Source organism: Fukomys damarensis, unplaced genomic scaffold (genome assembly GCF_012274545.1).
Source record: "Fukomys damarensis isolate Sample0158 unplaced genomic scaffold, DMR_v1.0_HiC HiC_scaffold_27, whole genome shotgun sequence".
NCBI classification, from domain to species: Eukaryota; Metazoa; Chordata; class Mammalia; order Rodentia; family Bathyergidae; genus Fukomys; species Fukomys damarensis.
Genome location: NW_022900939.1, coordinates 24266824 through 24280112, shown reverse-complemented (window position 1 = coordinate 24280112; position 13289 = coordinate 24266824). Strand labels below are relative to the sequence as shown.

Below are 13289 nucleotides of genomic sequence, written 5' to 3'. Positions count from 1 at the left end.
GCGGGGCGCGGAAGGGCGGGCCCACGGGAGGGGACGGGGCAGGGCCCAGAGTGGAGAGAGTCTCGCTTTTTGGGGAGAGGGGAGCAGTCCTGGCCGGGAAAGCTGGGTGAGGGTCCACGCAGAGAGGCGGTGTTCTGGGGACAGGCTATCTTGAGGAGGCTGAGGGCGGACAGTGAGGGAGGCAGGGAGGGTCTTGGCCGGCCCAGGGCAAGGGGCTGGAACGGCCCGCAGGTTGCCTTACACCTCAGGCCAAGTTCTTCTTCCTGTTCTCCCACAAGGAGGAGCGCGCGCTCTCCGGGACCCTGGAGGCCTCGAAGGCTCTGCTGGAAGAGCAGCTGGAGGCTGCCCGAGAGCGCTGCGCCCGACTACACGAGGCCCAGCGCGAGAATTTGCTGCTCCGCACACGGCTGGGCGAGGCGCATGCGGTGAGGTCGCCTGAGTGCAACCCCAAGATGCCCTCTGTTCCCTGGGGATCCCCGTTACCTTTACTCTCGGTGGTCTGCAGTGGTCTGCACACCTAGCCTGGCCACAGTGGGGACGGCCGGGCTGACTATGCCCCTCTACCCCCCAGGAGCTGGACTCTCTACGGCATCAGGTGAACCAGCTTGCAGAAGAGAACGTGGAGCTGGAGCTGGAGCTCTCCCGCAGTCTGGAGCCACCCCCAGACTCCCCTGCAGAGGGTGTGTGGGGCTCTAGGGTGGAGGTGCCTGTGTCTTCCCGCAGCTCTGGTAGAGAGGGCTTGGGTCCTCATCCTCTGTATGTGGGGAGCCAGGGGGTGTAGGCAGATGCTGACGCTCATACTTGCAGCACCCCTGCCCAGAGCAGCCCCCTCGCTGCAGGATGAGGTGAGGGAGGCAGAGGCAGGGCAGCTGCGGACCCTGGAGCGGGAGAATCAGGAGCTTCGAGGCCTGCTTCAGGTGTTGCAGAGGCAGAGAGGTGGCCAGGTGAGTCCTGCCCACCATTTACCTGGCCCCTCCCTGTCCTCCCTGGGCCTGACTGTCCCTCTCATGTGCCCTCAGCTCCCCCTGCTGGAAGAGCAGAGCAGGGAGTCCGTGCTTCTGGTACTGGATGGCTCTCCCGGGATGCCCTTGGCCTCTGACCACAACCCCCAGGGCTTGGTTTGCCACGTGGTGGAACAAGACCCCCAGCAGGCTCCTCCGGCATCAGACTCAGGCCTGGAGGGATCATCTGAGACTCCCCCAGCATCTGATTCACACCAAGAGGTGACAGAGAGGCCCTTCCAGGCAATTGCTCCAGCCCCCCAGACCTCACACTTGAACCCCCAAGAGTCAGATGCTGGCATGAAGGCCCAGGGGTCCCTGGAGGGTACCTCTGGAGCCACTCTCCAATCACCCACTTCTGTAGTCCCTCATCAGGGTCCAGAGATCAAAACTGAGATGCAGCAGTTGCTGAAAGGAGGGACTGGGGAGATGCAGCCTCCTCAAAAGAAGTTGATGCCTGAAGCCCAGGGTCTAAGGAAGGAGGGTCCCAAGCACAAGCAGGGTTCCTCAGAGATCAGCCTCTGTGTATTGCTGGAGAAGCAGGAGACTGTGTGCCAGGGTCTGGACAAGTCCACCAGACGAACAGAGGCCCAAGGGCATGGACAGAGGCTGGAGAGGATGGTGACAGAACCAGTCCCTCCGTTACAACAGACCTCTGAAGGTGCCCCTGATGTTGGAGCCTGGGAAGAGCCGATCTCAGAGCAAGCCCTGGGTAGTGGTGTCTCAGAGCAAGACACCCTCAGGGAGGAGTTGGTGCAGCTAAGGACAGAGGCTACGGCCCTGGAGGCTGAGCTGGAGGCCCAGGCCCGAAGGCTAGAAGCCAGGGGTGCAGAGGTAGTCCGCCTCTCTGAGGAGCTGGCCCATGCACGTAGGGCAGAGGCTGAGGCCCATCAGGAGGTGGAGGCCCAGGCCCAGGAGCAGACTCGGCTGCGGGAAGCTGTGGAGGCAGCTGGCCGGGAGCTGGAGGCTGCATCACGGGAGCGAGAGGCGCTGGCAGAGGCCCTGGCTGCAGCAGGTCGAGAGCGGAGGCAGTGGGAACGCGAGGGGCCCAGGCTTCGGGCTCGGGCAGAGGCTGCCGAGGAGCGGGTACAGGCACTCGAGAGCCAGGGCCAAGGCCACCTGGAGGAGGCCAAGCGGGAGCGCCAGGAGAAGCAGGCCCTCAGTGAGGTAGGTTGGGGCTCTTGCCACAAGGATCAGTGGCAAATGGGGGTCTCAGGGTAGCTGCTGCGGTTTGGGGTTATGGATTCCACTGGTAGTCACTGAGTGCTCAGCACTAAGCGAGGCTGTCCACCCTGCCTCCCTAGGACTCAGGCTGTGGCTGGTGATGGGGTGGACCTTGGGAGGGATAAGATGCCTGGGAAGGTACAATTGTGGCACTCTGGCTATAGTAGTTTACTCGCCTCTGCGCTGGTGGCACCTGTGAAATGAGGTTGCCATTCCCAGCTGCCTCTGGGGCAATCAGGACGTAAAGGGGCTGGCTCCTGTTGGACCAAGGCATGCTGTAAGTGACCAAGAAATGGTCATTCGGGGCAAAATGCTACAAGAGCCCGAGGAAGAAGGTGGAGGCAGCAGACTTCAAGGAAGAATGACCAAGATTTCATTGGTGGGGTTGATGGAGAAGGATGAAGCCTTTAAGGGGCCCAGGAACAGTGAGGCTAGGTGTGGGCAGACCTCTGGGGGCAGGGTTTGAGGAGGGTTACCTTGATTGTCTGGAAGCCTGGGGCCATCAGGAGGCGCAGGCAGCGCTGCAGGTAGCAGGTGAGGCTGGCATGGGCAGGGACAGTGACAGAGGGTAGAGAAGGCCTGGACCACTTGTTTTCATCCATTCACACCTATTTTACAGGCCATGCTAGGCCCTGTACCAGGCTTCGGATGCATGGCGGTGAGCAGGCAGCCTGGCACCTTGGACTCAGGGTGTGGCTCACCTGGAAGGCTGCCGGAGTGGAGTAGAGGCTCAAAGGGTTAAAGACAGCCAGGAATGAGCTGGAGGGGTGTGAGGTGGGGCTTGGAGAGGTGAGGCTGAGATAGATTAAGTAGGGTTCCTGCTTTCTTTCATGAGGAAGGAGTTGGGGCTTGTTTAGCAGTAGGTGTGTGTTGAGAGATGCCTCAGGGGAAGTTGGGGCTACCACAAGGTCATCAGAAGCATATTGGAGCCAGTGGGTAGCAGTGTGGGGAGTAAGGGCCTCATGGGTAAGGAACAGTATTTCCTGGCATTCACGGGCTTTCAGGTCCGCCATTACATGGACAGGTATGCTGAGATTCAGAGAGGAGGAAGGACTTTCCCAGACCCCTCCTGATGGCAAGCAGTGGGTAACACCAGATGGTTGGGTTCACTTGGGTTACACCTTGTGCAAGGAAGCCTCGGGAAAGGGAGGTTGAGGAAGGTGAGTTGGCAGGTGACAGGTTGAGGAAAGGGCTGTCCCTGGGGTCCACTCTGCAGGATGTGACCAAGAGATACCATAAGGCCAAAGGAAATGTATCACATCCCAGATTTGCTTTTCAGCTGGGTGGCTTGGAGCAAGTTACTTCACCTCTCTGAGTCCTGGTTTCCTTACCTGTAAAACTGGAATAAAAACTATACCTGCTTCCCAGAGCTTGTAAGATAATGGAGAGAGCCTGGTGCAGTTTTGGCCCCTCCTGTGTGGTTTCTGGAGAGAGGGATGCCTGGGCGGGGGAAAGAGAGGGTAGGGCTGGTGAGCCAGAAGAGGACGCAGAGCGTGGAAGAAGCTGGAGACAGAGGGAATTTTGTGGGATTTCCTGCTGAGAGCAGTTCCTGGTGCTGCCTGGGTGTGGTACAGGCCTTGCTGGTTGGCTGGGAGGTCAGGGAACTAGGGGCTTCCAGGATGCCCTGTGGGCTGCAGCCATGGCCAGCAGGGGCAGGGCAGGGCTCTGGGCTGCTTCCTTTCTCCTAAAACCTTTCTTTCTTTCTTCCTTCCTTTCTTTCTTTTTTTTTTTTTTTTTGAGACAGGGTCTCACTATGTAGTTGAGACTGACCTGGAACTCATTATGTAGCCCAGGTTGGTCTCGAACTCACAGTGATCCTACTGCCTCAGCCTACCAAATGCTGGGATTACAGGTGTGCACCGCCATGCCCGGCTTTTCTCCTACAACCTTTCTCCCTAGTGCAGCTGCTCTCAGGCCCCAGTGACTGTTGGTGGCTGGCCAGGCAGCAGTGCCTTGTGGGACTTGTAGTTTTTTAGCAACAGGCCAAGGCCGTGTGTATCAGGAAGAGCATTTTCCTAGAACAAGGCTGGTAGGGTTGTTCAGCCAAGATGATCCTTCAACAGTAGAGGCTTGTAGGCTTGGTTTTCAGGAGCAAGATGTGGCAGGTCAGTGTCGCCCTTCCTGTGGCTTCATCTTGCCAGGGCCCCATGTGTCAGAATGGTTTTTTTTCCTTTCTTTTTTTTTTTTTTTTTTTTTTTTTTGAGACAGGGTCTCACTATGTAGTTGAGACTGACCTGGAACTCATTATGTAGCCCAGGTTGGTCTCGAACTCACAGTGATCCTACTGCCTCAGCCTACCAAATGCTGGGATTACAGGTGTGCACCGCCATGCCCGGCTTTTCTCCTACAACCTTTCTCCCTAGTGCAGCTGCTCTCAGGCCCCAGTGACTGTTGGTGGCTGGCCAGGCAGCAGTGCCTTGTGGGACTTGTAGTTTTTTAGCAACAGGCCAAGGCCGTGTGTATCAGGAAGAGCATTTTCCTAGAACAAGGCTGGTAGGGTTGTTCAGCCAAGATGATCCTTCAACAGTAGAGGCTTGTAGGCTTGGTTTTCAGGAGCAAGATGTGGCAGGTCAGTGTCGCCCTTCCTGTGGCTTCATCTTGCCAGGGCCCCATGTGTCAGAATGGTTTGGTCTACTTCCTGGGTGGGCACAGGCCTGAAAGAACCAGCACCCCTCCCTCCAAAATGGTGTGTCCCAACTGCCAAAAATCAAGTCCTTGACCTATCCCTGTCCCCTCTTGGCCTCCACTGTGGTTAGGCCTGCGATCCCCAAGTTCCTGTTCTGCCAGCACACCAAGGCTGGCCCCGTGTGGTGAAGGATGCTCTTTAGGCCTAACTCCACTGGGCCCCTGTTGCTCCCACAGGGCTGATGTGATGCCCCGTAGGGCACGGTTCTCTGTCCCTGGGCACAGGAGGAGCTATGGCCTTAGAGAGGTGAAGATGCTTGCCAAGTGTTACCTCTGACTTGGCCCAGGGGCCGCCTTCACGCCCTGCCTGACATAGGCAGTCTTTGCTCCCATTTCATAGGTGGGGGAGTAGAGACTCAAAGAGTTAAAGATAACTGGGTGTGGTGGCACATACCTGTAATCTCAGTACTGTGGGAGGCCGAGGCAGGAGCATTCTGAGTTTGAGCCCAGTCTGAGCAACTGAGTGACTTAGCAAAACCCTGCCTCAAAATGAGAAGAAGAAGAAAATTCTGGGTGGCCAAGAAAGGACAGAAGGGACAAAAATCCAATGTCTCATGCTCAGGCCTGACTCCAGCCCTCCTCTGCCTCAGGAGGGTGGAGGGTCATGCCAGCCCCCTGAGCCTGCTCTGCCTGCCCTCAGGAACTAGAGAAGGCCACGGTACGGGGCCAAGAGCTGGGGTCCCGGCTGGAGCATCTGCAGCAGGAGCTGGAGCAGGCAGCCCAAGAGCGCCAGAAGTTTCTTCAGGAACAAGAGAACCAGCAGCAGAGGTTGGAGTTGTGCCCAGGGGTGGTGAAGGAAAGGGAGAGGCTGGGTGCCAACACTTCTCCTGGCAGGTACCAGGGTCTGGAGCAGCGACTAGAGGCTGAGCTGAAAGCTGCGGCCAGCAGCAAGGAGGAAGCGCTGATGGAGCTCAAGAGCAGGGCGCTGAAGCTTGAAGAGGAGCTGCTCCAGGTGAGGTTGGCAGGAACTGGAATTCGCCTGTCTCTCCTGCAGCCTGAAGCTCACATCTGAGGCTGCCTGTGCCCTTCTTTGTTCCTGAATCCTTGGCTAGCTGCTTGAATCACATACCCTCTGGGGCTTTTGGAGGGAGCACTCTGGAGAGTCAGTCAGTTGGGTGGCTGTCTCGGGGTCTGATCTCAAAGGACGGACGGAACCTCTGCTTTTGGTGGCTGCTCTGCATCTTTGGCTCTGGCTCTACTGCCTCCTAGTGGCCCAGTTACTGTTTCTGATGCCCCATTGAAGGGGTCTGGTTCACCGGCATGGATCCCTGTGCCATCCCCAAGCCACTGCTACCTTCCCAAATGACCTCCCAGACCTGTCCTTGCAGCTGCGCCAGGGCCCTGTGGGGCTGACTCCTGAGGGGCACCGTGAGTCACAGACTACAGCGGCCCAGGGCAGCCGGCTCATCGAGGTGGAGCGCAGTGTGAGTGTGGCTGTGGGGGTGCGGGCGGCGGGGGGCTGCCTGGCCACTGCTGACCTCACGTTCCGGACAGAATGCAACGTTGGTGGCTGAGAAGGCGGCTCTGCAGGGACAGCTGCAGCACCTGGAGGGGAAGCTGGGGAGCCTGCAGGACCGGGCCCAGGAGCTGCTGCTGCAGAGTCAGCGGGCACAGGAGCACAGTAGCCACCTACAGGTGGGTAGCAGCTGGTGCCTGTTTCCTACTCACCCCCCGTTGCCCTTTTGTTGTCGTTTTGTGCCATTGCCCCACCCTAGCTCCCAGCCAGCTGCCCCACTTCTGATCCCTAGACACATTTACCCCTCTCCTCTGACCCCAGTCACCCCAGCCTTCACCCCTCCTCCAGCCCCAGCCCCATCTGTCCGTCTCTGCCCTGGGCCTCCTGCCCTCCCCCACACAGCCTGGCACCACTAGGCCCCACCCTGGCTCTCTCCTCCCCTTGTCCACTGCCTTGGCCTTCAGCTGCTTTTCCCTATCCCCCTGCTTCTCTGCAGCTCTCCCCTTGTCCTCTGCCCTCTGCCCTTTGCCTACTTTTTGGGCCTGGGGTCCCCACCTCCTGAAGTCCCCACTCTCTCCTCTTCCCAGGCCGAGAAGTCTGTGCTGGAGCTGCAAGGCCAGGAACTGCATCAGAAGCTGGGGGTGCTGGAGGCAGAGGTTTCCGCAGCACGGCAGGCCCATGAGGAGGCAAGAGGGCAGCAGCAAGCCCTGCTGCGGGACCACGAGGCCTTGGTACAGCTGCAGCGGCGGCAGGAGGCCGAGCTGGAGGTACTGCTGGGCCGGCACCGTGACCTCAAGGCCAACATGCGGACATTGGAGCTGGCCCACAGGGAACTGCAGGGCCGGTGAGCCTCCCCCAATTCCCTGTACCCACTTACCTGGACCGGGATCCCTCAGTGGCTCTGACCCACCTGGAAGCATCACATCGCCACAGCCAGACCCTTTCTGTGACACCCCTGCACTGCTGTACTATCCTGGGGGTCTGGACCACCGCACTTCTAGGGAGGCTCTCCTGTTGGCAGTAGTGGCACCTGCCATGGCCTTTTGCCCTATAGCTTTGCCTTGCGCAATTCATGCTCAGGAGATGACAGATCCCTGGGTTCAGGCATCCCAGCACCCATTTGCTGTGGTCTGGGGCCCCGCAGTCCTCTTGGTCCCTTGCTCATCCTGGTCCCTTGCCCACCAGGCATGAGCAGCTGCAGGCCCAAAGGGCCAATGTGGAGGCCCAGGAGGTGGCTCTGTTGGCGGAACGTGAGCGCCTGATGCAGGACGGACACCGGCAACGGGGCATGGAGGAAGAGCTGCGGAGGCTGCAGAGTGAGCACGACAGGTACTTACCCCTCAGGCTGGCACTCAGTGGTCCCACCTGAAGTGGGTTGGCTCTGTTCGTCTCTGGTGCGGGTTCCCTGGCTCTGGGAGAACAGCTGTCTTTGACCCCAAGGGCTCAGGTGCTGCTGGCGGAGGTGTCTCGGGAACGTGGGGAGCTGCAGGGTGAGCGTGGGGAGCTGAAGGGGCGGCTGGCCAGGCTGGAGCTGGAGAGGGCACAGCTGGAGGTGCAGAGCCAGCAGCTGCGTGAGGCCAACCAGCAGCTGGACCTGAGCGCCTGCCGGCTGGCCACACAATGTGAGGTGCGATGGTGGGGCAGGTGGGCGCCTAGGGCGGCTGAGCGGAGGGTGTCTGGGGACAGTGGCCCAGGTCTTCATGAGCCAGCTCATCCTCGCCTGGTGCCAATACCTTCAGCTGCTGACAGAGCTGCGGAGTGCCCAGGAGGAGGAGAACCGGCAGTTGCTGGCCGAGGTGCAGGCTCTGAGCCGGGAGAACAGGGAGCTGTTGGAGCGCAGTCTGGAGAGCCGGGATCACCTGCATCGGGAGCAGCGCGAGTACCTGTGAGTAGGCCAGGGCATCCCCCTAGGCGCCCCGGGAGGTCCCAGGAAAACCAGTGGGGCTGACTAGCACTGGTTGGTCACACCTGCAGCAAGGTTGCCCAGCCTGGCCACCCTGGGCCTCATGTCCACCCCTTTCTTCCCCTCCCACCAGAGACCAGCTTAATGCTCTTCGCCGTGAGAAGCAGAAGCTGGTAGAAAAGATCATGGACCAGTACCGAGTGCTGGAGCCTGGGCCCCTGCCCCGGACCAAGTGAGGACCCCGCCAAACTCCCCCCTTCCAGCTCCAGGGTCTTGGCTGAGACCCTGTCCGTGCCCCCTCCCCTGTGTCCCCTGGCCTAGCTCAGGCACAGGCCTCAGGGAGCGTCGGCCTGGTCTTTGCAATCTCTGACACAACCCTCCTCTCCTTCCTCCCTGTCCTGACCTTCTCTTGTGCCCTCTTGCCCCCAGGAAGGGCAGCTGGCTGGCAGACAAGGTGAAGAGGCTGATGCGGCCCTGGCGGGAGGGGGCCCCTCACGGGGGGCCACGCCTGGGGGCCGATGGGGCTGGCAGCACCGAGAACCTGGGGGGCCCCCCAAAGACGGAGCTCCCTGAGGGCAGGGAAGCAGACGGGACAGGTGGGTCTGGGGGCCAGGGTCTGCCTTCTCTATGTTCCCCCGTGCACCTTTGGCCTGTGCCTCTCTGCCTGGCTGTGCCTGTGCCTCTGCCTGCCCAGATGCTTTCAGCAGCTCCTTAGCCTGGGCCCTGAAGGGACCCTCTCACTGGCACCTTCCTCTTAGCCGTGCTGCCACCAACCCAGTCCTACCTCATACATGGCAGAGGCTGGGGCCTGGGAGTGGCAGGAAGAGGGCATCTATCCTAGCAGCAGATGAGGAAACTGAGACCCAGGAAGGGCAGGTGTCTTGCCCAAGGTCACACAGTGAGTCAGTGTCCGAGTCAGCACAGAGCCCATTCTTGCGGGGGGCTGCCTCTGCCCCCCTGCCGCCTCCCCCCCGCTTTGCACCTCTCTCCCAGATCCCGTGTACCGTCACTCACAGCCCGCTGCTGGGGGCCCCTCCCTGCACCCCAACACCCCCCGGATGTGCGCCTCTAAGGGCAGGTGTCTTGCCCAAGGTCACACAGTGAGTCAGTGTCCGAGTCAGCACAGAGCCCATTCTTGCGGGGGGCTGCCTCTGCCCCCCTGCCGCCTCCCCCCCGCTTTGCACCTCTCTCCCAGATCCCGTGTACCGTCACTCACAGCCCGCTGCTGGGGGCCCCTCCCTGCACCCCAACACCCCCCGGATGTGCGCCTCTTGCAGGGGTCCCTTCCCCAGCACCCATGCGTCGGGCGCAGAGCTCCCTCTGCCTGCGAGAGACCCTGGCTGGCGGCGGGCAGCGGCGGAAACTCAGTTCCCGGCTGCCCCCGGGGAGAAGCTCCGAGTCCTTTAGCCCCGGGGACACGCCCCGTCAGAGATTCCGACAGCGCCGTCCAGGCCCCCTGGGAGCACCTAGCACCCACAGCAAAGGTGAAGAGCCCGCCGCTCCCTGTGGGCCCATCATCTTGGGTGAGGGAGCTTCCTTCCCATCCTGTGTCTGTCCCTGCCCTGGTCCCCGGGCCCAGTGGCTGCTTTGTGTCCATCAGGTGTGGAATGGGATGGCTCAGCTGAAACCCTCGAGGAACGTGAAGCAGATGCCGACCGAGAGAGTGAGTGGGGTCTGGGGGAGCAGCGGTACCTATCCTTCCTGGGTCCCCATCCGCCCACCTTTCATCAGACGGCGATCTTAGACCAAGTACCAAGTGGTGTGCTATTTGAGACACAGCAAGGACATGCTGGGGTTGGGGGTCACACGGCAAACAAACAATCAGAGCCTGCCACAGCCTTGCCTAAAAAAAGTACAATTTGACTTTTCTAGTAGCCTCATCAGCGAAAGGAAACAAAGTCCAGTAGGGTGGCAGACACCTGTAACTCCAGTATTCTAGGAAGCGGAAGCTGGAAAATCACAAGTTTGGGACCAGCCTGTACAATTTAGCAAATGATTGAGACCTTATCTCAAAAAATAAAACTGGTCTAGGGATTTCACTCAGTGAGAAGGCCCAGACTTCAGTTTCCAGTACTTAGAAGAAAAAGTGGGGTGAAAGACAATAGGTAAAATGCATCTTGATAACTTGTCTTATTTATTTATTTGGTACCGGGGATCCAACTTGGGCCCTTGTACTTCTGAGGCAGGCACCAGAACGACTGAGCTAAATCCCCGGCCCTTGTTTGTTTATTTTTTGGACAGGGTCTTGTTATGTAGTCCAGGCTGGCCTTGAACTCACTACGTAGTCCAGGCTGGCCTTGAACTTTCCGTGATCCTCCTGCCTCAGCCTGCAAGCACTGGGGATATAGGGGTGTGCCACCACACCCAGAAATAATGTATCTTATTCACCTCAATATGCTTAAGTGATTGCCATTTCATCGTGTAGTCAGTGTTGAAAGTCGCCAGTGAGACATCTGACATTTTTCCACATTAAGTCTTGGTTCGGTGGTCATTTCATATGTGAGCACGTGCTGGTTCAGACCTGTCTCAGCCGTTCAGCCTCACAAGCCCCTCCGCCTTGGGACGCTAGGGAGTGACTATGCTCAGGAGCACTGGAGGGTGAGCAGGAGCCGTAGGATGTTGCCACCTTGGTGGCTGTGAGGCCTGAGCTGAGCCTTTCCCTGCAGGCCTCAAGGAGCAGGAACCGGAGAAACGTCCCCTCACCCCATCCCTCAGCCAGTGATGTGGTGGGGACCATGGGAGTTCAGCTCTCCCGCCGCTGGAGTATTAGCAGAGGCCCCGGGCAGCTCAAGAGCTCAGGGGACCAGGGCATCCAGGAGGACTCCTTGGACAAAGAGGCCTGGGTTCCCAGGTCCTCCACTACCCACACTGGGGACCTTGGATGGAGCTTGGACCAACTTGTGGACAGAGGGGCTGGAGGGTCCCCACGACTGGCTCCTTCTTGGGGCCCTGGCTCTGCTGTTCAGCCATTACCGAGGAGGCAGTATCTGGGGGATCCCCATGCTGAAGAAGGTTGTCTGCAGTGGGCAAGAATTCACCCTGTCCGGTCCAGATTCAGAGCCAAGACCCATTCCCTGGGGAGTGGGAGTATGGCCTGGACTGCTTGAGTCCCTTAGCTGGGACTCAAGGGACAGGAGAATAAAGCTGGGATGCAACCACCCAAATCTGTGCTGTGTCTACTGGCTGCATCCAGGCTCCTGGAGGTGTCACGACACTGACCCAAGACTCTTGGCCAGAGGCTGCTACCTAGACAGAACAGCAAAGGGCATTTGATGGCTGATCAGGTTCACTCAAGGCTGGTGTACCTTGGGGTGGGAGGGGAACGACGGGTTGGGAAGCCAGCAGCGGGTGGGGCCTGGAGTCTGGCCCTTGTTTCCTCCTCCACATCTTCCTGCTTCCTCAACTTCTCTCCCCAACTCCTTTGGGGCAGAACCCTTCCCCCGGGCTCTCACAGGTGGCAGGCGGCACCTAGTGCCAGGGTCTGCCACAAGAGGTGGGAGGGATGCCTGAGAAGGGGGACAATTAGGCTAGGTAGCAGGATGTGAGTCAGGTCACCTGGGGCCACCCAGGTGGGTGGGGCTGCCTGGAGCTGAGGTGAGGCCGCTAACTTTGGGGTGGGCTGAGCTGGGAGGTGTGGCCAGTCCCGCCTCCCTCAGGTGACCTGCGGCAGCCTTCCTCCCTCCTGCTCCCCTGAACCTCCAGGAGGCCAAGGGGCTGACAGCCCCCTTCCATAGGCCTGGGCAGGGGCTCAGATGGCTGCCCAGCCCTGCTGGTGGACCCTGGAGGACAGGCCAGCTGGGGCTGGGGGCCCTGATGGGAGAGGACTCCCCTGTGAGTCTCTGATATTCCTTTTTTTTTGAGATATAGATTTTATTTTATCCCCTTCCCCGCTCAGTCTCCCTCCCCTCCCTATGTACAGAAGCTTTGTTTCCATTTTTCCTTCTATTTCCACTTTTTTCTTGTCCCTTCCTTCCTTCCTCCCTCCTCCCTTGTTCCCTTCCCATGTGAACACTCTCTTCCCGTTTCCCGAAATCCATTACACATTTCAGTCTTTATTTCCACTTTCATTTTCTCACACTGGAGAAACAATGTGGTGTTTAAACTGTGTGTCCAATTTGTTTCACTTAGGAGCATGGTCTCAGGGTCCATCCATGTAGCTGAATGTCTGAAGCTCATCCTTCATGGCAGAGTAGTACTCCACTGTATAGAAAAACTACATTTTCTTTAACCTCTCATATGACATTCCTTTTTTTTTTTTTTTCTTGAGACAGGGTCTCACTATGTAGTTGAGACTGACCTGGAACTGACTATGTAGCCCAAGCTGGTCTCGAACTCGCAGGGATCCTCCTGCCTCAGCCTCCTGAGTGCTGGGATTACAGGCGTGCGCCACCATGCCTGGCTGACATTCCGTTTTGAGCCTATTTTCATTATTTTCAGCCAGCCCATCTTGGAGAGTCAGAGCCAGGGCGGGAGTAAGAGGCGCCGAGGGAGGTGGTGTGGGCAGCACCTGGCAGGGGATGCCTCTCTCAAGGGGAAACAGAAACCTTTTATGTGCAGCTTCAGGGAGGGATCCCGAAAGGAGGGAGTGGCTTGTGACTTGCACTAGGTCGCTCCTTTCACTGGTGGTCAAGACAATTGAAGAGAGGAGGCTCGGCTGCCCCAGGGCTGGCCCTGGGGGAGGGGCTGTGTGAAAGCCTGGGTGGGCAAGCCTTGCTGGGTTGGGGCCTGAGCCTTCACACCGAGGGCTGCAGGCCTGGGGCGGACACCTGGCTTTGGGCGCAGCCCCAGCCGCAGCGACAAGGCTCACACAGGGCTTCTCCAGCTCCGGGGAAGGTCGATTTGGGTCTCTGCACATCCTGGATGCTCGGCCTGGCTCAGGAGACAGGGCCACCCTGCCGCAGTTTGCCCACCCGAAGCGCTTCACTATCACGTCCCAGCCGCTTGACTCAGACCTCACGGGGCGGGGAGCTGGGAGGCGGTGCCGGGCTCCTGCTCGGCCCCAGAGGCGGCACCAGGAAGC

At 59.2% G+C, this 13289-nt stretch overlaps 1 protein-coding gene across 1 annotated transcript in view; it reads left to right on the top strand.

Moving 5' to 3' along the window:
- The window catches only part of Ccdc88b (coiled-coil domain containing 88B), a 14228-nt gene extending 3149 nt beyond the window's left edge, over positions 1-11079 (top strand). The window contains 17 exon segments of the mRNA XM_010636074.1: positions 125-425; positions 572-680; positions 808-944; positions 1020-2168; positions 5551-5678; positions 5745-5862; positions 6239-6334; positions 6405-6545; positions 6954-7210; positions 7552-7695; positions 7807-7993; positions 8106-8251; positions 8403-8501; positions 8699-8865; positions 9547-9753; positions 9870-9932; positions 10936-11079. Coding sequence (XP_010634376.1) covers positions 125-425; positions 572-680; positions 808-944; positions 1020-2168; positions 5551-5678; positions 5745-5862; positions 6239-6334; positions 6405-6545; positions 6954-7210; positions 7552-7695; positions 7807-7993; positions 8106-8251; positions 8403-8501; positions 8699-8865; positions 9547-9753; positions 9870-9932; positions 10936-10991 — 3505 coding nt within the window. The 3' untranslated portion in view covers positions 10992-11079.
- The last annotated feature ends 2210 nt before the right edge of the window (positions 11080-13289 follow it).